Consider the following 26,896-nt stretch of genomic DNA (forward strand, 5'->3'; position numbering starts at 1 on the left):
GCTAGACTGATATAATGCTGTAGTTCTAACATTTATTTAGACATTTATTAAATATGTATTTAGTAACCTCGCTTTAAGGTTATGAAATAACCATATTTTTAAGACAAAAAACATATCTGTAGTTCATAAATGCAAAAATTTAAATCTTCTAAATTCTAACCTATAGAAAACCTTAAAGCTTATATTTTTTAAAATTTCAGATTGCTATTGAGGAGTCTAGCTTTAAACCATTAAAGTGCTTCAGGAAGGACCTTATAACAACTGACACAATAGAATGGTTTAAAAGAAAGTCTGTAAAGTCCTTAACTAGCATCCAAATTGATAAACTTGATTTATTAATTGGTAAGCTTCTTGAAGTTGGAGATTTGGCAACTGTGTGGTGTTTAGAAGCAGTTTTCCATTATAAAACAAAAGTAAGTTAACAACATTAGTAATTATTTTCATACATATGTATATGTATGAAAATAGTCTTCATATATTGAAATTAATAATAATCACAATATAAAAATGAAACATTTTTATTTCTGATACCAGTTTTAATTAACAAACTGTTAAATAAAATTTAAAGAAGAAGAAAATTTATTTAAGTTGATGCACTTGCTGAATAGTTACAGGTTGACTGCTTGCATCTACTCAGTCTTGATATGATAGATAACATGAAAATATTTATAATGAATTTACAAACTCATTATAAATATCTTATAAAGGTTTGAAAAGGTTATTTATTCTTTCAGTTTAATATTATATAGGATGTCCGGGCTAAAGGTATCCAAAAGTAATGGCCTATATTTACAAAACCAGTTGTCATAATTTCTTAAACATAGGCGTAATTGATAGAAAATATCTCCAAGATTTGTTCAGTTTACTCTCAAGTTCAGCAGAATACGCATGTACAGGCAAGCAGAGTCACCATGCAATTGTAGTTAGTAGTAGTCAGTCAAGATCTGGATCCCACAACAGAAGGTTCATTGTGTGCTTTGGTTAGCAAAGTCTAAATCAGTTACACAAATTCAACAATATGTATGAACTGAATGGAATGTCAATCCTCCTAAATCCAAGTCTCTTCGTTAGTGGGATATGACTTTAAGAGATTGGGAGCTTGGTTTCATAAACTGGAAATCATCCAAAAGTTTCAGTTAGTGACAAGACTGTGGATCATTGCCTGAGACTGTGGCAATGTATTCATTGACTATCCTGGAAAGTCAGTTAGGTGGGCTAGTTATGAATTACAAATTCCTCATTCCATTTTTCACAGAACTGTTCATAAGTGGCTCCATTTGTGAGCATATGAGTTACAACTCCTTCATTACATTAAACCAAATGATTGCTGCCTATGATATCAGTTTGCTGCAGATATAATGCACCACATCAAAAGCAATCCTGATTATCTTAATAGTTTGTTATTTTGTGATGAGGCAACCTTTCATACCTGCAGGGATTAACAGACACAATTATCGAATTTAGGGCACTTAAAACCCCCCATCAGCAATCAAAAATGAAATGGACATGCTGAAAGTCAACATCTGATTAGGACTGCACAAAAATGGGCATAATTGGTTCATTTTTTTTCATGGAGCCCACTGCGAGAGGACACACATACCTTGACATGCTTGAGAAATTTGCTGTTCCTCAGATTTCTGCAGGTTTCAGTTTCCAACAAGATGGTGCTTCACTACACGTTCATCAAGATATTACTATGTTCTTGAACAGCACTTTTCCTAAAGTTGAATCAGACGAGGAGGTCCAACTGTATGGTCACCTAGATGTCCATATATCACTCCTTTGAAATTTTTTGCTTAGGGATTTATTAAAAGTTGAGTGTACCAAAGAAAAGTTTAAGATTTGGACGATTTAAAACTGAAAATTGTTGATGCTGTTGGTCTGATAATGTCGCAGATACTCCTAACACCTTCTTTTTTTTTACCATTTTTAACCACACAGAGGCAACCGATAAACACCTAGAAGATGCTGCCTTGGTTGGCCCTGAGTGACGTGGCTGTAGAATAACCCACCCTAGTGTATACAACTAAAACTGTTGCCCTGCCCATGGGGGTCCCTCCTGGTTCATTGAGACATCATGACAACTGTATCCAGTTGCCCGGATGCCTCTCTTCAGAAGAGCTGCCCTTCCCGTCCCTACAACCTAATCAGAGTCCGGGTATACACCCTCATGCATACCCCCTTTGAATTGCATGCCCATCTCACATAACTTGAGGGTCCTTATTGCATCATCGGAGCGCTCCAATCCAACCACTCTTGAATGTGGATGGACTAGAAACGCCCTCAGCAATGAGGCTGCCTCCCTTGTCCCTACATGTGTCCACGATTCGACCCCTGGTGACCTTATTTTTTTCACCAGTCCTGTTTTTTTAAATTATCATACACACCCATCCACACATCCAGATAATTACACCCTGGATATTAGACATCACAGTCTAAAGCTCAAATCAGTGATGATGGAATTAAGACCCAATAGGATAACAGCAGGAAAAAACATGAACAAATGTAAAGAAAAATAGAAAAACCTACATCTAGACACAATAAAATGACAGGGATTTCATGAGTCCCATATAGACTGTCTACCCGACAAAAGTTCATGCCCAACAAGTAGGCAGCAATAGACAGCCCATGGAAAGAAAGACATCAATGAACAAAACTTAACCTAACATAGAAATAAGAATGAAAACACCTATAAAACCAACCTCATAAGTCCCTCATAGGACGGTCTACATGACAAAAGTTCATGCCCAATAAAAAGGCAATAGACAACCTGTGAAAAGAAAAATATCAATGAACAAAACTTAACCTAACATATAGAAATAGAACGAATACACTTATAAAACCACCATTCACATAGTTTTCAAAGAATAAAAGATTTACCACCATGTATGTGCGGCGCAAAAAAGGATTGCTAAAGAACCCACTGCCCATGGAAAACTCAGCCTTGAGTAGGTCAATGCGAAGAGGTAAACAGAGGTTAATACACATTATAATGCAAGAAGAAAACATCAAGAAAATTAAAGAACACTATGTACAGCAAAATTCCAAGACACAGTGAAACAACAAAAGACCTAATAAAATCCATGTTCTGTCAGACATAAAACAAAAACGCATGACGTCGTATTACGCTAAAAAATAACAGTTATAACGATAAATTCATGGCTCCTTAATAGATGACAAATGACAAGTACATATCAAAACCTAGTCTAACACAATAAATGATAAACACCAGCAGGCAATAATGCACAACAAGAAGTACAATAAAATCACGTTCTCATATCGTAGGGTAAAAGAGACACAAATGGCAAATAATATACAATTACAAAAAAGAAAACTTAACACAATGAATTTCAATATCGACAGTGGTGACTACAGTAATGCAACGATCCTCGTTTACACCGTCTGGAGTCCGTGAGCCCCATTGCCAATATCAACCACCAGTCTGGTCAATCAGGACCCCATTCCGTCATCTCTTCCAGTTTGGTCTTTAGGATGCCCATGATCAATCTGGACACTTCCTCCCATTGTCGTTGACCCCAGAGCATATGGCCCACCTTGTTTTCTGGCATCAGCCAGTCTAGCCCTTGTAAACAGTGACGACCCAGCCACCATTCACATCTATAAACCATGTGTTCTTGAGTGTCTAGTTGTCCACAATAAACACAAAGAGAAGAGTTCCGACACTTGAACTTGAAGAGATACGTTCCATATTCCCCATTCCCCGAAAGGAACTGAGTCAGCAAATGAAAAACTTCCCCATGCTTCCTCCAGGGAGCTATCCGGGGAATCAGCCATCGAGTCCAAGCGCCTTTTCACAAAGCATCCCAAAGGTCTATTCTTGCAGTAGTAGCTGTCGTGCCGCCGTCTTTGTGAATCCATGCTGCATCCATATGAATTCTGTTTCCAGCCTCTTCACATTCTGTTTCTGGTCCAGTGCATCCACCCAGACCGGAACTGCATACATAAGTGATGACAGCACAGCTGCCATAATCAACCTCCTCTTGCTGGCTTTTGGACCTGCCTGCGCTGTCTTAAACCGGCCAATGTGGAAATAACCATCTCGCAGCTCCTAAACACCTGGCAAGTGTTAAATTATGTCTGCTAATGATAATTTACTGATTACTGAGATGTCTGCTGAGCTACAAAAGATACACACATTGTACTGACTAACCTACAATAAAAGTTGGTTAGTTTTTGTGTTTATTAAAAAAAAATTAAGGTATATTAACTAGTTGAATTATACTTTTTTTATACTAAGAACTTCATGAGATGTTGCTCACTCTGTGTGATGAATGATGTGCAAAATTTTTTAATGTATGAATTAAAATATTTAATGGAGTTTTTGTTTTATGTGATTGATTACAAGATGAATTTGTTTGTTGTCACTAAAGTTTTATATTTTCAATATAATTAGCATATATATATATATATATACATATATTTATATAACTACATGAGGATTTTGATTTTCACGAGTTATAAATATATATATATATATATATATAGTATTTCTCTGAGATTTTATTTCAGTAACCCTTTAACTTAACTCTTTCTTTAACTTTCCTATTTTATTATTGTTGTCCACTTTTCATTAAAATGAATTGCAATGCTCGACACAAACATTTTTTTTTTTAAATCTGTGTCTGACACTTTCTTTTGTATATAAGTTTTTATTTTTTTGCTAACCTTATTTTAATTTTTTTTTAAATAATTTATATTCATCATCCTTTGCAATGCTATATTTAAATTAGAGAATTTTAAAGCATTATTCTTCTTTTTCATATCTAAGTGACCATTATTTTCCTTTTTGTTATATATAATTCTGTGTTTTATTTTTATTTATCATATTGTATGAAGTTCCTACGAAGAGGTGAATCTTATAACGCTGATTGTGTCTTCTCATTTGTAACTCTCTACTCTAATTTTTAGCTTGGCTCAAGGCTCATCAGCAGTTGTTACATGTTTTCTTCTATTTATTGAATTTTGCTTTTTTCTATCATGAAATATTACAAGTGTATTTACACCAAATGTATATTGATTTTTGTAGGACCCCTAATTTTTGTACCAGTACTTTATTTTTTTAGATTTAAAATAAATCTTCATTACTGTTTATCCATTAATTTAAGAATGTATGTTTCTTTATATATTTTCATACAAGGGGATTATTTTCAGGATTCTCTTATATTGGATGGTTGCCTTGGATTAGCAGAAGGCGAATATTCTCCTAGTAACCTACCACAGGATGTCACTCAATTATTATCAGATAATTCATCTTTATCAAAGATTTGTTATTCTCCAGATTCTTTCTCATCTTCACTGTCGAAAAGTAAGAAATCCATGATTATGTTTTTAGAGTGTTCATTAAGTCTAATAAATACCAGGAAAACAGGTTAAAACATTATTCATGTGGTAAAACTGTTTTTCTGCTATAATGACATTCTCTTCATCTTGGAGACATTTGATCTTTGGCATCATCTTGAATTTTCAACCTGTAAGAATTTAGCATTATTTAATAAGTATTGATAGTATCAACATATCAATAGATGTTATCATATCAACACAATATTTTCAAATATGTTATTGTACGATGGATCATCAATGTTGCTAACCATCAAATTTGTGTACTGATCTGTTGATAAAATTAAAAAAAATTGAAACAAAAAATATTTAATTTAAATTCTCATAACATATTCAAGATGTATGGTTCATCAGCATCAAGTCGGTGATTTTTTAGATAAATGGAGAGAATAAAATAAGGGAAATAAAAAATGCCCTTTTGAATATCTCAAGAATCAATAACTGATAAAAAAATCTTAGATAAAATGTATCCATTGAGCTATTCTGATTGAAATGAAATCATCAAAATCAACCCAATTTTTCTTGAAATATGTTGAAAAGGTAAAAAAATTACAATTTACCTGAAAAAAATTCTTTTTTTTATAACTTCCAAATCATTTATCTAATATTGATAATTGAAATGCAAAACATTTCAGTTTGAAGTTTGATTTGATTTCAGTTTTAAGAGCAATTCACATTTATATTCTATATAAAATTGTGGTGTTAATATTGTTTTTGAGCCATTATATATGATCATTTTGGTGACCTGAAACAACACAATCATTGGGATGTAGCTATTTCATTGTAGCAACCTATTGTAGCTGTGTAAGTTCGCAAAAGAACTTTGGATATCTCTTTATTAATCTCTGAAAAAGTGAATAAATACACAAACATGGATAAATATATGCAAGGGTGTATATTATATGAAATATGAACTATCAAAACACATTAGATTAGTTAAACTTACCTTATTATCTAATTACTGTGTTTTGGTGGTTTGTATTTCATGCAATTTGAGTTTTTACTAGTTTTTATTAGCACAGTGATCAGAATGTTACTGAATTATTTGAAGATCAAAAAAAAGTATATATATATATATATATATATATATATATATATATATATATATATATATTTTAAATTCTATTAATGTATGAATCCTAAAAAGATTAATTTCAATGACATATATATCCAACTGTTTCTTATATTTAGTTTTTGTTTATAAGAAAATATGGAATGCCTATTCAGCTTATATTTTTTTAAAGAATGTGGCAAGTTCTTCTTTGAACATACAATGTAAAGTAGAATAACTAATTTTCATACCATTTTACCAAACACATATTGTTTATAACACGAATATTACAGTGAATCTGGTTGTTGTCTATTACCAACAAATTAAATATACCTTTTGTTATGGCATATTTAGTGATTTTAAATTGATTAATAAAAATGTTGATTATATTACTGATATAAAATTATGTATTTATAAAGTGCTTAAAAATGGTTACAAATAGTCATTCTAAAGAATTAATTACTTATTGTTAGCAGTATTACAAAATAAAAGTCATATATTCAGTAGAAAATAAAGGATGATAATAAAGATGAAGGAGCAAATTAATAAGTGGGATATGTGTTCCCAAAGAATCTATTTAGTGCAAAAATATTATATTGGAAGTTCCTTAATTGCATTAAAATGTTGAAAAAGAGTGAAAATTTAACATGCTACTAGAGGGTTACAAATAACCAACAGATTAATACAACAGAACCTCTAACTCATATCAAAGTGGGTTATCTCAAGTAAATAGTAAAAAAAAACTTTAACCCAATGGTTGCTCTCTTGTGTGGAGTTTCTGATCTCCCTGCCACTAAGCTTCTCCCCATTTTGTGGATAAAAAAGTGCTCTCCAGATATGGGAGTACTGGAGAAATAAAATACCCAAGGCTGACTAAACTCAGAACTGCGCTTTGTAGATAGAAGTCGGCTCTTCAGTCATTAGGAGAAGAAAACCCAAATAAAAAATTACTTGGTTGGTAGTAAGTTGGTACAGGCATGGGCTAGCATTAACATCCTATACAAAAATAACTGGTTTTCCATGACCACCTTGGACCACAACAGAATTGTTTTTTATAATACAGATACAAAATGATAATGGCAAAAGGAGAATGAATGTAAGCTACAAATTGGAGGACAGAGAAGGATAGCCTTTAGGAGAGAAGAGAGAAGGAGCAGAGGGGTGTTGTGGAGTAGGCCCAGGCTTTTCGAGGCTGAAACATCATAAAAGAAAAAATTGACTGCCCAATTCGTGAAATGTCCAGATAAAAACAATTGTTCAGTTTTTTGGTTTTTTTGTCTTCAGTCATTTGACTGGTTTGATGCAGCTCTCCAAGATTCCCTATCCAGTGCCAGTTGTTTCATTACGATATACCCCCCACATCCTACATCCCCAACAATTTGTTTTACATATTCCAAACATTGCATTGTTTTTTTTATTCTCATAAAAATAATTTTTATAACAATTGTAAGCGTTTACTATCCACTCTGTTAGAATAAAAATTTATCAAATATATTAAATAAGGTGAGAAAAAGGTATAATAACTTCATTATTGACTGTGAAAAAATAAAATAATTGAACATTTAAACATTTTCCTTTCTAGCTAAAGAAAAATTAAAACTAGGGTCATTTGAGTTATTTTCACATTTTTTGGATGGTTGATGGAATGCAGCAAGATTGTATTAGATGTCTTAAAACATCAATATTAATCATATATTTTTTCATAAAAATGCATAGTTTCTGCACTAGGAGAATGATTTAAATAATAAAAATATTCCTTTTAAATTGATATATTCAAAAATATTACATTATTATAAGGTATGTTATTTATACCTTCCCAGGATTAAACTATTCATGTAAGCTGTTTTATTAGTTTGCTATATTTCTGGGGATTAGTATAAAGTGTATGGTGATTAGTGTAAGCGAGTGTGAATTTTATTCTATTAAAAATAGAATGTTGTATTCATTAAACATTTATTTTGCTTTGGCACTTATTTGAATGTATTTACTATTTGTATACAGTGAAAGATATAGCCTAAACTATTATTTATATGATTTTATTTAGTGTCACTTAGTACAGCAAGCAGTTACAGTCTTCTTGGGGATATTGAAGATACTAATACAGATGAAAATTTAGAACAAAAAGGGTACACTGCAAATTGTAAATTCATTAGTCGAAATTGCAATTCACAGTTCTCGTTTGGTGCAATATATTTATTCTGCTCTCAGGATTGCTAACAGATTTGGTATGCAGTATAAGGTACGAAAGCAATTACAGATCATAGATTAAATCTCTAGCTTTGGCCAAACTTTGTAAATTACAATGCTAAGCTGTTTGAAGATTCATACATTGCATTTAATCTATTCGTTTTATATTGCATTAGCCCATAATCTTCTTTCAAAAACTTATTCTTTCAGTATGGCATAAATATGTTTTATTGGGAACAGTTAACCAATTACAATAGCAGGTATTAATTTTGAAAATTTTAACTTGAACAGAATAATTACTTTTTCTGGCATTAAATAATTTTTGAACTGAATCAGATAAATTTGATTTAATGTTTGTTTTATAGTTAATGTGATTTAGACTTTATTTTTATATTACAGACAGTTCATATTTTAAACAGTGAATAATATAAACAGTTTTTTGACCAATATTGGAAATCTAATTAGGTAAATCTTCCCAGAGTAGATCATATCAGGAAGCAGCATTTTTAAATACTATAAATATCAATGGCTTGATAATTCATACATATAACATCAGATATGTATGTTCATTATTTACAAAGTTTTTATCTTGCAACCCCACAATTTAAACATGTACTTGTTTTCATCAATTAGATCTCATATGATCTGAAGTATAATAAAGCAGCAAAATTACGAGGGTTATTTTTTTTCAAGGTCCGATCGCCGTGAAATAAAAACCCGCACAAAAATCGGATGAACCTTTGTGCATATGTGTTGCGCAGCGTCTCTAGTATGGCCTTCAGTCATGCCACGTCACTTCATTTAATTCTGAACACGCAGCTAGCACGTAAACATGTCTACAACAATGGCATCTCCCGCCAAGTGTGAAGTGCTGAAAACAATTTCAATTTCTTCAGGCTGAGGGCTGTAATGCAGCTGAAATTCATCGACAAATAAGTAATATGTACGGTGAAACTTCAATGAGTGACAGCAAAGTGCAACAGTGGTGCAGGAACTTTAAAGCAGGACGTACAGATGTTCATGATGCAGGTGGTCAGGGAAGGAAGCAAGTGTCAACCGATGATCTCGTTTAAGGGATTGGATGAGGCAATTCGAGAAAATCATCGGTTCACAATTTCTGTATTGAGTGATTCATTTCCTGAAATTTCAAGGTCAGCTCTCTACAACATTGTGAGTGAGAGACTTCAGTACCGCAAACTGTGTGCGAGATGGGTTTCCAAGATGCTGTCCGACCATCACAAAACAATGAGAATGGACGCCTCCTCAATGTTTCTCCAGTGCTACCACAATGAAGGAGAAGATTTTTTGAGCAAAATTGTCACAGGGGACAAGATATGGGTCCATTTCGAAACTGAAGAAATAAAAGAACAATCCAAACAGTGGATGCATTCTCATTCTCCCAGTAAACCAAAATAGTTCAAGCGAACCTTCTCCAACAGAAAGTGTATGGCTACTGTGTTCTGGGATCAGAATGGAGTTCTCTTGGTGGAATTCATGGAACGTGGCACGACCCTGATGGACGTGACACTGCAGCCTCATACTACACGACTCTTCAACATCTACGAAGGGCAATTCAGAATAAGCGGAGAGGAATGTTGTCATCAGGCATGATAACGTTGTCTTTCTCCATGACAATGCTCGGCCACACACTGCAGCTGTAACAAAGAAGCTCCTGTAGCATTTTCATTGGGGGAAGTGTTTGATCACCCACCATACAGCCCGGACTTGGCTCCAACCGATTTTCACCTCTTTGCTCACATGAAATGCTGGCTAGAAGGACAACATTTTGGCACAGACATTGAGCTGCAGACCTGCATAGAAACATGGCTAAAAACACAGGTGGCTCCTTTCTATGACGAGGGTATTGGAAAGTTGGTACCAAGCTATGACAAATATCTAAATCAAAGTGGCGACTATGTAGAGAAATAGCGTAACTATGTAAGTACTTGTTACAAATTAAACATTTTATATTTTCACTGTGGTTTTAATTTTGTGACCGATCGGACCTTGAAAAAAAAAACCCTTGTACAGGGTGATTCAAAGAAACACCCTGTAACACCAGGGTGTTTACACACTGTGTAAACACCCTGTTTATAAGTTGTGTTGGTAGCCATGGGCGATTGGTATCACTTGATAAGTGGCGCCAGCCTCTCTAACCTAACCTGCCATTTAGTTGTCATGGATCCTTGGAGTGGTGCGCAACGTGCATTTGCTATTAAAGTGTTTTACAAAAACAATGACAGTGTGGAGGGATCGCGTAGAGAATTTTGCCATCATTTTAATCTGGGACGGCACGACCGTGTTCCATCAGCATATGCAATTAAAACATGGATATCTAATTTTGAGGAAACTGGTTCGGCAATGAAAAAGAAACCTCCAGGCTGTGAGCGAACCATCCGTACACCACAGAATGTTCAAGCTTTACAAGATTCTGTTACACGAAGTCAACATCGGTCAATCCGTCGTCTCTCAGAATCTTTACTTGCATAGTTCAAGAGTTCGAAGAATATTAGTGAAGGACTTGCAATTCCATCCATACAAGTTGCAGATAGTCCAGGAACTGAAACCGAACGATACAGTTGTGCGAGCACAATTCTGTAATGTAATGCTTCAGAAGATAAATGTTAACGAACAGTTTGTTCACGAACTGTGGATATCAAACGAAGCACATTTCCACCTCAGTGGATTTGTTAACAAGCAAAATTTCAAATACTGGGCACAAGAAAATCCTACGCAGCTACACCAGCATCCGTTGCACAGCCAGAAAGTTACCGTGTGGTGTGCTATGTCATCTTACGGTGTTATAGGCCCTTATTTTTTTGAGGATGAGAACAGTCTTCCGATTACAGTGATGTCGGCTCGTTACGTTGCCGTGCTTGAAACCTTTGTTGTGGAACAACAAAAGAGAATTCCACCAATTCTTAACACAGCCTGGTTTCAACAAGACGGAGCAACATCACATACTGCACAAATATCGGCAGCTGTACGCCGATTGTTTGGACAACGTGTCATTTCACGAAATGGTGACATTAGATGTCCTCCCAGATCGCCTGATCTCTCAGCTTGTGATTACTTTTTGTCGGGTCACCTTAAAAGCAAAGTGTTCCACAGTAGACCTGCTACAACGGAAGAACTGAAGGCAAAGATCTGAGAAGCAATTGCGGAAATTCCAGTTGAGATGTTACGCCAAACCATGAACAATTTAACGAAGTGACTTCATGAGTGTTTACGTAGACGAGGAGGTCACCTGCAAGATGTCATCTTTAAAAAATAAACTAAAATGTATGTATCCTAAAATGGCAACATTTGTACAATTACATGAAATAAAATTCATTTTCTAAAAAAAATTTTTCATTAACGTTATTTAATTTTTTTAATTTCCCGTTTCTTTGAATCACCTGTATATGCATCATTTATCAGTTGTTTAGAATGAGTAAGCTATTGGTTATTATGCTTGTTATCAGGTAAAATTTCTCATATGCTGTTTTCATGAATAATGTTTTCCTGTATAATGTAGTTCTGGTTTAGATCAGAACACATAGCAGATCACGCTCTACTATGCTCTTTATTTAAAACTGAGCACTGACAAATAAACATTTTTTAATTTTTTGGAAATCATTTTAATTTTTAAAAACCTATACATTAAATTTTTTTTTAGTAGCCCCTTGTGTGGAGCTTTTGAAATAACTTTAATATTTATTTTAAATATTGGTCTTATCATAGTTTGACACCATATTTATGAATATATATATATATGTATTCAACTTAGAAAAAATATATATTCAAAAAATATAAATAAATTATGGTAGAAAAAGCAGCAGTCTGGTTATCTGATATACCTTGTAATATTAGCAGGATAGTTTATTTTGTAGCAGTAATTGAGATGGTAAACATGTTTTTAATTTAACTACTCATAAAAAATGTAAATAATTCTTTTCTTTTATAAAAAGTATGCATAATTTTAATAAATTGAGAGAGTCAAAAAAGCTTATCAAGAGCTCTTGATAAGCTTCTCAGTTCAGAGGTAAGCTTCAATCTTCTCACTTGAGAATTGATAAATATGATATACAATAAAAAAGACAGTGTTAGAGAAGAGTGATGGTCAGTGGTCTGTTACAAGAATATTAACACTTTATAGATCTAAGATTCTTGTAATTTTTTATTATTTTAATAACAATGTTTAATAAACTATTGTAAGTTCATTTCTATAAAGGGTTTAGATGTATAAACTTGAAGTTAGTTTTTCTGTATTACTGTTACATCTCTGTGTAAGTGTAGTGTAGTGCCTCAAACTTTTCATCATGCATTAATGATCGTACTTGTGGACCCACTAATATTACTTCTTATATTTGCATCACTAATTTTATGGAACCTCGGTTTTAAGTACATGAAACTAGGACTATTGTCCCTGGCCTTGACAGAATTTTTCATTAATCCTGGTTTGATATATAACAGTAGTAGATAGATATTTTTAGGATTACACAATGGGTATGTTTCACATTTTTCTGTTCAGGAATGAGTGATTCGCATTTAGGCCATTATTTTATAATGAAATGGTTTTTTTGTCCCTACTATCCCATTCACACAAAAATCAACAGTATTTAGTGTAACCAAGCTACAGATAAAGAATAAGTGTAATTGCCTACAAATCACCACAAGCATTCCATTCATATACTGCATATTGAAACTTTTCCAATATAAATTAAAAATTTTCATATTTTTCTTTCATACTAGCAGAGTGAGCCACAGGTACTGATGGGACTTATTGCATTACGCAGAAGCACAGCTCTTTTTACTAACTTTAAAGGAAGCAATGAACAAGTGCCATTCAACAAAGTACTAAGCCATTTTCTTCAGAAAAATAGTCTTTAAATTCAGAATGTCAATTGCAATAAGTACATATCTTTGTATTCTTTTGAAGAAGATTCCATCCTTTTAGCCAGGAAGCAAGCATTTCAGACTGTTTTTTGGATAACTTTAAATCTCGTATGAGATTGTTAAGATTTCCTTGAGTCAGTAAATAAGGCTCAGATGAACAGCTTTGTTCAAAAGTTATATCACTAGAATCTGTTTCTTTTTCTTCCTGACTTCCATCAGACTCTGAGCTCTCTTCATCTTATGTCACATGTTGTGGAGCCTTTGGTATGGGCAATTCTTTGCAGTGTGGAACTGGTATCATTGCAGATTGCAAGTTAGGGTACACCACTCTGTTTTGATTTTGATGTAATCCCTTTAATGTCTGTTAAGCAGCAATAAAAATCAGAAACGTGATCTTTGGGTTCCCTCCAAATCATAGAGATAGCAAATGGCATATGGCGTGTGCCATTTTTCCATGCAGTAAAAAGCCTAGAACACAATAAAAAACAGATATTTGGGGCTCAGGCCTTTGTTTGGTTCCCGACTTTACACCCAAAATAAAGTTCATAACACTTTTTTACTAATGCAGTAAAAGTGACTTGAGCGTCACTTTTCTTTTCACCACATACATAGCAAAAATTGTTACGATGATTTAAACCAACTCTGGGCATTTTGTAACTAACGACTAATTAAAAGAAATAAAGTTGGAAATATGTAATACACAATAATTCAGACACACAAAGCACTCACAATGACATGTTTACTGGTTCACTACTATTTCATAACTGACACTAAATGAACCAGAACTAAATGAATGATGCCTACACTAGAACATGTCTGTACACATCTGAACCTACACAACAGTAGCAACACTACCCTTTGAGTTAGCTCATTTGGTTCAATCATATTTACAATACTCTAGGAGCTTTTACTTCTCAATAGACAAATGAACGAAAAAACGTTTTAAAATATTTAAAAAAATTAAAATAAAAAACTGTGGGTGATGCAGAAATTCCAAATACATATTTGAAAACAGGATAAAATACTGCATAAGTACACTTGTTGGTACTCGTGAGACAAAAATCATGTTGACCAGTGTAATAAAATTACAATAATAACTTTTCAGTTTCATCAGATTCTAGTAATCATACAAATAATAGAGTATTTTATTCTCTAAAATTTCTTGATTGCTTTGTATTATTAGATAATAAATTGTACACCTTCGGAGCTACAAGTGAATAAAAATGCCTATACTGTTCCAATTTTGGTAAAGGCGACACAATTTATCATTCTTACTTAAATTACCCATGGCATATGTGTGCATTACTCTATACATATTACACCTTTTATAAAAATTTTTTTGGACTCTAAAAACAAACAAATATCTTAAAGGCAATATGGTAAGTTTTTTAAAAATTGGTAAAGATTCGCTAAATCTGTTTTATGAGGAATCATTCTTATTACGTATTTTTGTGCTACCAATAATGCATTTATATTAGAATAATTCATACCTCCCCAACAAGTTATACATACCATACATTAATCTCGATTCTATCAAGGAATGGTACAACATCTTTAGTAAGTTTTTTGTACAAAAATTCTCCAAGAAATAAAATTTACACATATTTAATTCTGTTTATTTTGTTTATCTTATATGTTCCTTGCAAAACAGATATATATATAAAATTACTCCCAGATACTTAACTGTATTTACTTGCAGTATAGCTTGGTATGTACAATTTATGTTTATATTACATTTTAAATTGTGATATTTTATGCTATATAACGTTTCTGGCAGACATTTTAATTGAAAAATTATATAATATGTATTCATTAAATTTAAATTTAAGTAGTTTTTCATTAACCACTACTTAATTTTCATAAGGTCTTCTTCAATGTTTTTCTTTATTTCATATATCAGCTTCATAATCTAATGATCTGTTACCAGCAAATGTTGTCACTGTACCATTAAATTTTCCATTACATAAATCATTTATGTTTATAATAAATAAAATAGTTCCAAGTACAGAGCGCTGCAGAATACTGTACTTTGAGAACTCATTTTTTCTCTTATCTTGAGCTGTTGAGATCTTCCCCTTAAATATATCTTGAACTATTTATTGTATTGACCTCTTATTCCTGGTTTCCTAGTTTGTAAAGCAAAATATTTTGATCAACAACATCAAACACTCTTTTCAAATTCAAGAACAAACCTGCTACTTGTTGACCTTTGTTTTTACCTTCTATTATATTGGACATAAAATTTAAAAGGGTATCTTCAGTATTTTTTCCTTTGTGAGACCATATTGATTTTTATTTAAAAGTTTGTTTTTGTAGGAATCTGTTTTTATAATTTTTTCTAGAATTTTTTGAGACGCAGATAATAATGATTTATGTCAGTATGGCAGTATTTATTAATGTTTTATCAGAATGCATGTCACTTGTTTGTATTTCTTTCTTAATCTCCTCCACTATAGTTAAAAAGTAATTATTAAATTCCTCCACAATTAAGCATTTGTCTCATTTAACATCATCATCAATAAGTTTTAATGATTCTATTTCACTATTTTTAGCTCCAGCTATTCCTAATAAATGATCTATGCACATCCATTATTCTGTATTATTTTTGGTTCTTGAAAGTAAGATCACTGAAATATTTATCTTTAGTGATTTCTGAATCGTTTTGTAATTTATCTTTATATTTTACATAACATTTTTGATATTTATGTTGTTTGCATGCAGTTTTGTTTTTTTATACAATGTATTTCTTTTTTCAATTCTACATACTAGATTAACATTTATTCATGACTTTAAGGGATTATCTTTAGTTTTACATGTATATATGTTTTTTACTGAGTTGAAACACTCATTGTCCACATCTTCAGATTTGAAGACGATACTCCAGTTTATAGAATTAAGTTTTTCTTTTAGCTTATCAATATTCATGTAAACTTTACTAACATTATCCTTAATTTTATTACATGTTAGACTAAAATTATGAATACTGTGATCGATGAATGATCTGTAGTGTCTTTATCAAGAATTTCAAAATCATAATTTTCAGAACTTATTTTTTCCTTATGGTACTAATATTGTCTATACATGTACTAGATATAAGTCTTGTAGGACTGTTCATTATAAAACTAAAACCATGACCTTGCAGTAGAAGTAAATAAATAGCAGTTGTTGCATTATCGATCATACTAATTATATTTATATCACCGGTGTAAATTGCATTCTCATATTCAGTTGCTTGCAAATAATTCTCTAATTCCTGTAAACAGATATCCTTTGACACCAAATTAAATATGTAGAAAACAGTTAGATTAAAATTAAAATTGTTTTACTCAATTTCAATTTGTATACCGTGTGGTATTTAAAATTTATTTTAGAATAATCAATACAATGTTGCCTTCTATTCCTTTTTAATATACACAATAACTCCTCCTGTTCTATAACCAGAATTACTGTTAGAGAAACAGTTACAATTATCTATTTGATATTTAAATAATTCTTCCTCAAAAACCAATATTTCAGTCAGTACTATTATTTCATGCATTTTTCCTTGTAATAATAGCTCTTGTAGAAACAACAAAAGTTTCTTACACAAACTTCTATTATTTTGTAAAACTATACATAATTTTTTTTTTGTACCATATCATCTGATTATAAACTATCATAAACATAAACTTAAAAAAATATGAAGATGCATCCCAGCTACACTAAATGATCTACATCAGAAATATATTTAAGTACAATGACTGGCTTCAATATTTTTTGTGATTATAATAAATCATTGTTTTCTTGTTTTCATTTTCTACTTTTCAGCCTACTAGAAGTCAGGATGTTAGCTGATCATATCTTCTCTTTCTCTCCTAGCTCTACCAATCCTTCTTATCCAATCCAATCTGATCAAATCCTTCTTATCCAATATTTTCCATTTTCCCCCATCTTCTCGGTCCTTTTGAGTCTGTTAAAGGAGCTGATGGATCTGGGTGCTGCCTGTTGGAATTTGCACCTGTTTGTTGGGCTTCCTGCAATCGGATATGTGGAATAACCCACCTCTCCCTACTGCATTTCAGTTATGAAAACTGCCTCTACCCTCAGTCCCTCACTTATATCATATGACTCCTATTTCCCTCACTTTTTCTTAATTTCTCCCTTTTTGATCCTCCTCCCTACTGTTTCATCCTGTTTACTTCCTCCCATCTTTCTCCTTCACTTTGGATTGAAACTGTTTGCTTCTCCTTCCCCACCCTGGCATTTGTGTCCCTTAAGGAGATCTTTTGGGAAATATAAAAAAATTTATAAATGTGTAAGGCAATTGCATGCTCAGCTCCTGGATAGTAATCCCACTAGAAATTCCAGTAAAAAGTTCATTGGACCTAAACTAAAATCTGCCAGTGTACAGTCAGGCACCTTACTTATCAGGTACAAAGCAGCTGCTAATATATAACTAACAGAGCTATCTACATTGATTTATTAAATGTTGATAGATCTGTATAGAATGGCAAACTTTATACATGAATCGACAACTATAATTTTTTTTTAAGTACCAAAAATAATAATAATAATGTATAGCAAATTAAATATATTAACTAACAAAAAACCAAGCAGGTTAGTAACTGGAGTATGAAGTAGATCCATGTACATTTACAAATCATAGTATGTGGTGAGTGGAAACGATGGGAGGGTAATTGAAAAAAAAGACGAGACTGTTGTTGGGCATAGGATGGTTGCTAGGAAAGTGAGAGCTGAGAATACAGTATTTCAAGGTCTGTGATAGTACAAATAGAAACATACTGTTATTGTCTAAAAACATTTTTGAATGTCTTCTTTAGACATGATTGGTAAAATTGTATTTACAGTATAAATCTTGTATTACAGATGATTCAAACCAATAATCCCAGACTGTACTTTTCATTTCTGCAGTAAAGCATTGATGTGAAGATAAGCAGTTACAATGTGTTTGTATATCATGCAGTTGCACTAAACTAAATAAATTATTAAATCGGTTATTTGAAACCTATAATCTGTTTCATTGAGTGAATTATTAAATTATTATTGTTATTCTGATGAGAAGATGTTTAATTTGACTGGTTTGTCATCTGTCTATGTGCATTAATTTTTTGTTTTCTTAAAACTACATTTAATTTGCAATACACATGTTATTTTTTTTAATCCTTTGCTGTAATGTTAAGGGTAAAGTAAATAACTGAAAAGAAAATAAACATACTTTTATTAGCAAAGTAAATCATAGTTACACACTTATTTCATAAAAAATTCATAAAAAACTTAATTTTTCTTTGTCTGCAATCATCGTATTTTAACTATGATAAGAACATTCCTTATAAAAAATTATTTTTTGAAACTTTCCTGTTGTCAGTTTCGTATTGTCAGTTCCAGTTTTATATTGCTTTCATTTTTTCCCTCTGGGTGGAAAATTGTTTTTGTGATAATAATTTTCCACCGGTCCATTTTTCATTTGATGGAATTTTCAGTCTCACCAGCCATCATCAACTCTGAAAGCATTAGAATGGATATAATCAATATTTCTCTGTTCTTCACTAGTTCCGTTGTTGAGGTAGTTGTTCATGCTTCCACATTATTTTCCCAGTTTACTGCTGTTCATGTATTAGTGGAGAGCTGGTTGGATTTGTAAAATTTAAATTTATTCATGCTTATTGACAAAGTATTTGTTTTTGATAGGTATGGAAAATTCAACTTCAGTCAAAACCTCACTTAGATAGAAAAAAACCACAATCAGTATAGTCACTTAGTACCTCGACGTACTGCTGATTTAATAAATTACTTTTTTAATAGTCAAGTCAACCAAGTTGTTTGGCATAGCCAAAACACATCATTAGTAGGTTCTGACTTTGGACAGTCTGAATTTGATATACAAGGAAGTCTTTCAAAATAGGCGTTTTTGTGGCTGCTTTTTGGTATTATAAATTGAATCATAAATTTGAATCTTATTCAGCATTTAATGAGTACCAAATAGACCAAGAAGTTATTCTTTGTACCTATGTTTTGAAATGTACTTCTCTGAAGGTACCACTGTGCAAAGGAAGGTTTTCTAAGCAGATATGATCATAAAGATGTGGACTTTTATTTGAAAATTAAGAAAGGGCAAGTGTGCAGGTATTTAAGTCAATGAAATATTAGCTAGAGGAGATATATCTAATGCCACTGTTGTTCCAAATTTCCTTACATTCCTCTATAATATCCTGAGAACAGGGTTCAAACTTCCACTGTAGAAGCATGGATGAATGAGTGTGAATTTTTTGAATTGTGATCAATAAAATATCACATTCATCATCACTGAGTATCATTTGAATATTAAGAGAGTGTATACTTTCTGTACTGGTTACAAAAAAATTCCTAAGGTGACTGAATGTTATTAAAATTGTTGCAATTTAATCATTATCAGAATATTCATCTCCAGTGGTGGCTCGTGTGTAGGCACTGTGGAACTGCCAGCACCCCCTATTTCCACTTGATATTAGGTAAAATTTAATATAATGAATCCTTTTTTCTTTAATTCTTTCTTTACACTTGTACAATGTATAATCCTTAAGCTTAATGTGTCAGTAGCCATCCCCCAGTTTATGAAAAAGATACAAAAATCTTTATATGGAACTGTGTGCTTCACAGTTCCAGCGGCGTGGTGTTTGGCTGTTGTGGGCACGCACACAAGGGACAGAGCACCGTTGCTCCTGCAGTTCTGACCCTGGCGTGCTGGTGGAAGGTAGTTTTTTTTTACTCCATGTGTTCATGGAACATTCCTTGTTCGATCTCTTTTCTACTTTAGTTGGTGGAAGGAATGTGAAACTGGTTTAGTTGTCTTTTCTGTAGTGATCAGAAGATAGTGGAAAGCAATGGCTCTTTGATTGCCATATCTGTCCAAAAACACGCTGGAAAAGTGAAAGAGAAGGAAATTAGTAAAAAAAAATTATATATTTGTTTCTCTGTATGCAGAAATTTAAATTAAGGGCCATAGGACTTTTGTTTTTAAGCAGACATTTTATTAAGTTATTATTTAATAATACTAAAAAATATTACTGCATTGACATTTTATTATTTATTTGGTTAAATTGAATACAGTTTTTAAGCACAATGTGCTTAAAAATCGTGTACCATATTCTTGAATGTGATAAAGTGTAGAATTAGATTATTATTCTGCTTCCAGCTATTCTAATTGATTCATTCTTTTCCAGTTCCTTTATTTTACAAAAAAACTTTAACCATGGCCTTGAAAATGCCCAGAAAAAGGTTTTCTGGAGCAGCACCCCCACTAATATTAGCTACAAGCCACCACTGTTCATCTCTGAAACAAGTGTTATGCATTTTTCCATATGAGCCTGATAAAGTTTTCCAACATCACTTCATAATGCAAACATTGAAAATTTATGCACTATTCGGCAAGCTTTAAAATTAAAGTGATTTACAAGAGAAATCATAATGTAATTGTAGAAAATGAAATTTTTTAGGGTTTTCTGATCGGACACTTATTAAGCAAGTAAATAAGTACTGTACGTTATGGAAGTTTTTCTTTTATATACTTATTATTTTGCTTATACTAACTTGTATTTTATATATACTTATCATTAATGATATACTTTATCTTTATTGCAGGAAGTGACAAGTATGGATAATCCATTGATTCTCATAGAGAATGGTTGTGATGATTTACATTTAGGTAAGGATATAATCATACTTGCCAATTTACCAGCAGATCAAACAGACTTCTACCTTTTTCTACCAGATTGTAAAGGCCGTTGCTAGTTCAGGTCTGTATTTCATTATTATGCTTTTTGAAATTTGTGCTGCAAATAGATTTTTCTCCAGTGTTCATGACAGTGATGAACCAGGTGGTAACAGGTTGTCTCCTAAAGGAATAAAGAGTTGGTGTAAATATAATAAACACTTGGTAGATCCTCAGCAACCACCTTATAAACATAGGAGAAGTATCCCTGGGGCAGTTTTGAAAGTAAAAATACCTGTTTTTCAAGCTTTATCAGACCGTAATTTATCGATTAAGTGTATTCATTGAACTACAGAAAATGTAAATAAATCCTTCAGTAATGTAGTGTGGACAGTACTTCCAAAAAAATGTATTTATAATTTGGCGTGTATGAAGCTGTGTCTACATTTAACAAAAGAAACATTAGTTTTGTGATGTTATTCATAGACTTGGACTTCAACCTGGATATTACATGGTAAAGGCCATAAAGATCTTGACACACAATGAATCTGACAAGCTGAAAAGTCAGTTTCATATTACGAAAGATTAGCCACAAGAGAAAAGAAGGTTGCCAAGATAAAGTTGGAAGCGGAGCAGGAAGCAGAATATGGAGCTGGACTGTTTTTAGGCTGTCTAAAGATGTATTTTATTTTTACAGTTTTGAGAGTTCTATGATTTTAGCACAAAAGGAACATTTTCTCGGAAACCAAATGACCAATCAAGCCCAAATTTTCAGGCATGTCTTTACATACCCATATTCACGTTTTAACAAGAGATATTTGTTGAAAATAGTTCCTGTATGTTTTATACAGTTTAATTGACCAGAATTTGATACATGTCACACTTGAATACAAAAACATTTTTATTTATTTTTTAAATCAAAATTTTTAAAAATCCTCCTCATGTTAAAATATGTATCAAGGATATAGTAAACAGCACAAACAATTCATAATGATCGGATTAATACAAGCTGAGAAAATGCTGCTTATGTTAGTATCGGGAAGATAGGTTGGAAACAGAACTACTGTCTCCCCTTAAGATAGTTACGTGAATGAAGGCTGCTTGAATTGTAAATTAATTGCGAATATCTGGATTAGAATATGGTCCATATTAATTAAATTAATCTGTGTTTTTTTTAATATATATATATATATATGAAAATTTTATGTCTGAGTGAACTACAATTTGTAAATAATTTTGGGGAAGCAAGAAAAATTCAGAATATAATTAATATTTACATTTTTTTTTATACTGGAAACATACATTTCTGTTATGAATCTATTTCTACATTTTGCTTTATAACATTATTTAGATACCATTTTATCAGTTTCTTTCATTGCTTTTTATGCAGTATCGAAGATATTCATTTGAATTTAATTAGATTTAACTTTAATTTAACTTAAAGAGATTGAATTTAATTAGATTTAATTTAACTTTTGCACAATAGTTCATATTTTACTTGAAATATCTTAGCTTTCTCCTTCTACAGTTTTTTAACACTTTCCAATTCTCTGCCACTCTCTTTTACTATGATTATTAAGTGAATGAAGTAAATAATTCAGTTTTCTTTCAATCTCTGTTATATTCTAATCATTCTGGTATTTGTAGCAATATTTATTTATTACTGATCTTATGAGTTATATAAAAAAACATCACTTAATAAAAATATTTTAATTGTTAACTTTAAAAAAAACTTTAAAAATTTTAATTGTTAACTTTATTTAAATATGTAACTTTAAAAAACAAAATTTTTAAGAAAAAAAAATATATATATGAGAACTGTCTAAAAAAATAAAATTAAGGTTAGATATGTGAATCTACGTAAGTAGTATATGCTGCAGATCAAAATGCTGAGAAATTTTGATATTTTTAATGTTCTGATTTGGGCAATTGTTAATTATAATATAATAACACTAAAGTTAATATTAAATGCATTCTCACAAACATCATCTCTTCAAGCAGATAATATAAATAGATAAAATAATTGTGTTAAATTTTCCTGTCCAGTCATAGAACAAGTTTTTTTAAAAAATCAAGTCAATTGTTATGTATATGAAGTGAATTTAAACAAAGTTTTAGTCTTAACAGCCTCGTGGTTGTATTTTACAAGAAATACCATCAGACAGAGTGGTTGATGAATATCTTGAAACTACATTTAATAGACCTGGTTCTATTCTGGGTTGTCTTGTGACCTGGTTGTCTGGGTTGTGTATATGCGAAGCATATAAATGTTGCTTAAACTTTTCTATACTGATTTCAAGTTCCTATTAAATGATTGCATTCATGAGATGAATAAATTTGTTTGTAATTACCAATTTTATTTCAGCTTTGTGTAGATGTCAACACAGTTGTAACTAAAATACATTGTACCAAAAGTATGCATTATTATAATTTATAATAAAAAGGATTTTTTTAAATATCTTGAGACTTATATAAAAAATTATTGCATTAAAGTAACATATGCTGTTGCTTATAACATAATTTTGACAGTGCTAAAGATAATGTAATGATTGAAGATAGTAAATATGAGCTGTTTTACTAATGAAGCTTCACAAATTTTGAATTACATTGCAGGGAAACTAACTATCTCATATCAGGAGCAGAATGGGTTGTTTTTTGTTGTTTTTTTTTTTTAGATGTAAAGCAAGATTTTCAAAGTAGATAAAAATTTTAGTAATATAATGATGTGTAATTATGTCAATATTTATAAGATAGAATAATTTACATGCTTTGTGTTCATCAGTATTTAATTGTCATATTAAGAAGGATCAGAGAATAATTAATAAATTTACAAGTTAGAGGCCTTGCCTAGCCCTCCAGTAATTGTTTGATAGAACACTGATTTTTAGAATATAAAAGAGAACGAACAGTTTTGAAGCCAATTTTAACAGACCAAAAACTATGTTCGCAACTTTAAATCTTGAAGTAAATCACAACATTGTAGATTTTCTTATGAATAGAGTAAAAAAAAAACTAAAATTTTTTACCATAAATTATACTGACTGGAGTTTTACAAAAGATAAGTTTATGGATGCTACTTGTAAAATTTAACAGGATTTTAGTTGTTTTTTCCAATTGTATTATAAAATATACAAAATCTTTGTAAAATAGATAACAAAGATATCAAAGTGTATGGAAAAATATCAAAGGATAATAGATCATAAAATATCATGCACAAGCAAGAGCTAGTCAATTAAAGATATTAATAATTACATGGATCTAGATGATTTTAATAAAGATATAGTTTGTCGTTCCATTCAAGAATTTTATGATAAGAGGGGGAGTATTCACAACCAGTAAAATTATTCATTTTGAAAAAAAAATGTTTTCCAGTAGTACATATTACATGTGGAAAATTGTAAGAAAATTAGGGTTCTGCTTTCATAAATGAAATGACCCATACATTTTTGATGGAGAGGTCTGACATTATTCTTGCTCAGGTAAAATTTTAAAGAAAATGCATGAAATTAATTTAAAAAATTCTAGATCAGTAATTTACCTAGATGAAATGCGGGTAAACCAGAACCATCCAGGAAATGCATCTTGCCGAATTCAACAAGCTGTGGTTGAAGCTTAAGATTCTGGTTGGGAAAGGATCTGGTTTAGGTATTTGCTACGCTGGTTATTATGAACTTGGTTTTATAAAAGACTGTGCTCTAGTTTTTCAGTCAAAACATACAGGGGACTTCCACCAAGAAATGAACGGTGATGTATTTCAAGAACGGATTATAAATTTGTTACAGTCTTTGGAAGAAACTGTGTTATTGTGATGGATAACCCCAGCTATCATTTAGTTCTTAAAGAGATAGTGCCAGTGACAAACTTAAAAAAGGTGGAAATTGTTTCAAGGTTAGAAAAGAAGAAAATATCACACAGTCCTTCACACACAATTCCTGAATTATTGTCTATTATTAATGAACACAGAATAATACATACTGTTTGAGCTTGAAGACAGAAATGGGACATGAAATCCAATCGAGATAATTTGGGTTCACATAAAAAGTGAGGTGACAGCCATAAATAGTACATTTCTAATAGATGAAGTAAAAATATTATTGGAAGATGCAATAAACCACGTAACAATAGATGACTGGAGAAAATGCATTAGACATGCAGAAAATTAACTCAGCGTCAAATAATGGGCAGGCTGGAGTAGGTTTCGTGATGAACAAGAAGATAGGGAGGAGAGTGGAGTATTTCAAGACGCATAGTGATAGAATCATTGTAATAAGGATAAAATCAAAACCTAAACCGACAACGATTGTTAACGTCTATATGCCTAAAAGCGCCCATGATAATGATAAGGTAGAGTGTGTATATGAAGAGATTGATGAAGCAATTAAACACGTAAAAGGAGATGAAAATTTAATAATAGTTGGAGATTGGAATGCAAGCATTGGAAAAGGCAAGGAAGGAAATATAGTGGGTGAATACGGGCTGGGCAAAAGGAATGAAAGAGGGGACCGTCTTATAGAGTTTTGCACGAAGTATAATTTAGTAATTGCCAACACCCAATTTAAAAATCATAATAGAAGAATATACACTTGGAAAAAGCCAGGCGATACTGCAAGGTATCAGATAGATTATATCATGGTTAAGCAAAGATTTAGAAATCAACTCGTTGACTGCAAAACTTACCCTGGAGCAGACATTGATAGCGACCATAATTTGGTGATAATGAAATGTAGATTGGGGTTTAAAAACCTGAAGAAAAGGTGTCAGATGAATCGGTGGAATTTAGAGAAGCTTGAGGCAGAGGAGGTAAAGAAGATTTTTGAGGAGGACATCGCAAGAGGTCTGAGTAAAAAAGATAAGGTAGAAAATGTAGAAAAAGAATGGGAGAATATTAAAAAGGAAATTCTTAAATCAGCAGAAGCAAACTTAGGCGGAATAAAGAGAACTGGTAGAAAACCTTGGGTTTCAGACGATATATTGCAGCTGATGGATGAACGTAGAAAATATAAGAATGCTAGTGATGAAGAAAGTAAAAGGAACTATCGGCAATTAAGAAATGCTATAAGCAGGAAGTCCAAACTGGTGAAAGAAGAGTGGATTAAAGAAAAGTGTTCAGAAGTGGAAAGAAAAATGAACATTTATTAAAATAGACGGAGCATACAGGAAAGTTAAGGAAAATTTTGGGGTACATAAATTAAAATCTAATAATGTGTTAAACAAAGATGGTACACCAATATATAATACGAAAGGTAAAGTCGATAGATGGGTGGAATATATTGAAGAGTTATACGGAGGAAATGAATTAGAAAATGGTGTCATAGAGGAAGAAGAGCAGGTTGAGGAGGATGAAATGGGAAAAACAATACTGAGATCTGAATTTAAGAGAGCATTAAAAGATTTAAATGGCAGAAAGGCTCCTGGAATAGACGGAATACCTGTAGAATTACTGCGCAGTGCAGGTGAGGAAGCGATTGATAGATTATACAAACTGGTGTGTAATATTTATGAAAAAGGGGAATTTCCGTCAGACTTCAAAAAAAGTGTTATAGTAATGATACCAAAGAAAGCAGGGGCAGATAAATGTGAAGAATACAGAACAATTAGTTTAACTAGTCATGCATCAAAAATATTAACTAGAATTCTATACAGGAGAATTGTGAGGAGGGGGGAAGAAGTGTTAGGAGAAGACCAATTTCGTTTCAGGAAAAGTATAGGGACAAGGGAAGCAATTTTAGGCCTCA

At 31.9% G+C, this 26,896-nt stretch overlaps 1 protein-coding gene across 9 annotated transcripts in view; it reads left to right on the forward strand.

Moving 5' to 3' along the window:
• Positions 1 to 26,896, forward strand: part of LOC142319788 (uncharacterized) — a 60,885-nt gene that overhangs the window by 18,897 nt on the left and 15,092 nt on the right. For 3 of the 9 annotated variants that reach the window (XR_012755275.1, XR_012755273.1, XR_012755274.1), the window contains 4 exons: positions 201 to 413; positions 5,173 to 5,326; positions 8,454 to 8,648; positions 21,092 to 21,155. Coding sequence is in view for 6 of the 9 variants with exons in the window: in XM_075357469.1 (XP_075213584.1) it covers positions 201 to 413; positions 5,173 to 5,326; positions 21,092 to 21,111 (387 nt within the window). In the remaining 3 variants the exon portion in view is untranslated. Of the gene's footprint in view, positions 1 to 200; positions 414 to 5,172; positions 5,327 to 8,453; positions 8,649 to 21,091; positions 21,247 to 26,896 lie in introns of all 9 variants that reach the window. The other 6 variants (XM_075357469.1, XM_075357470.1, XM_075357473.1 and 3 more) reach the window with 3 other exon arrangements.

This window comes from Lycorma delicatula, chromosome 2 (assembly GCF_047948215.1).
Source record: "Lycorma delicatula isolate Av1 chromosome 2, ASM4794821v1, whole genome shotgun sequence".
Taxonomy (NCBI): Eukaryota; Metazoa; Arthropoda; class Insecta; order Hemiptera; family Fulgoridae; genus Lycorma; species Lycorma delicatula.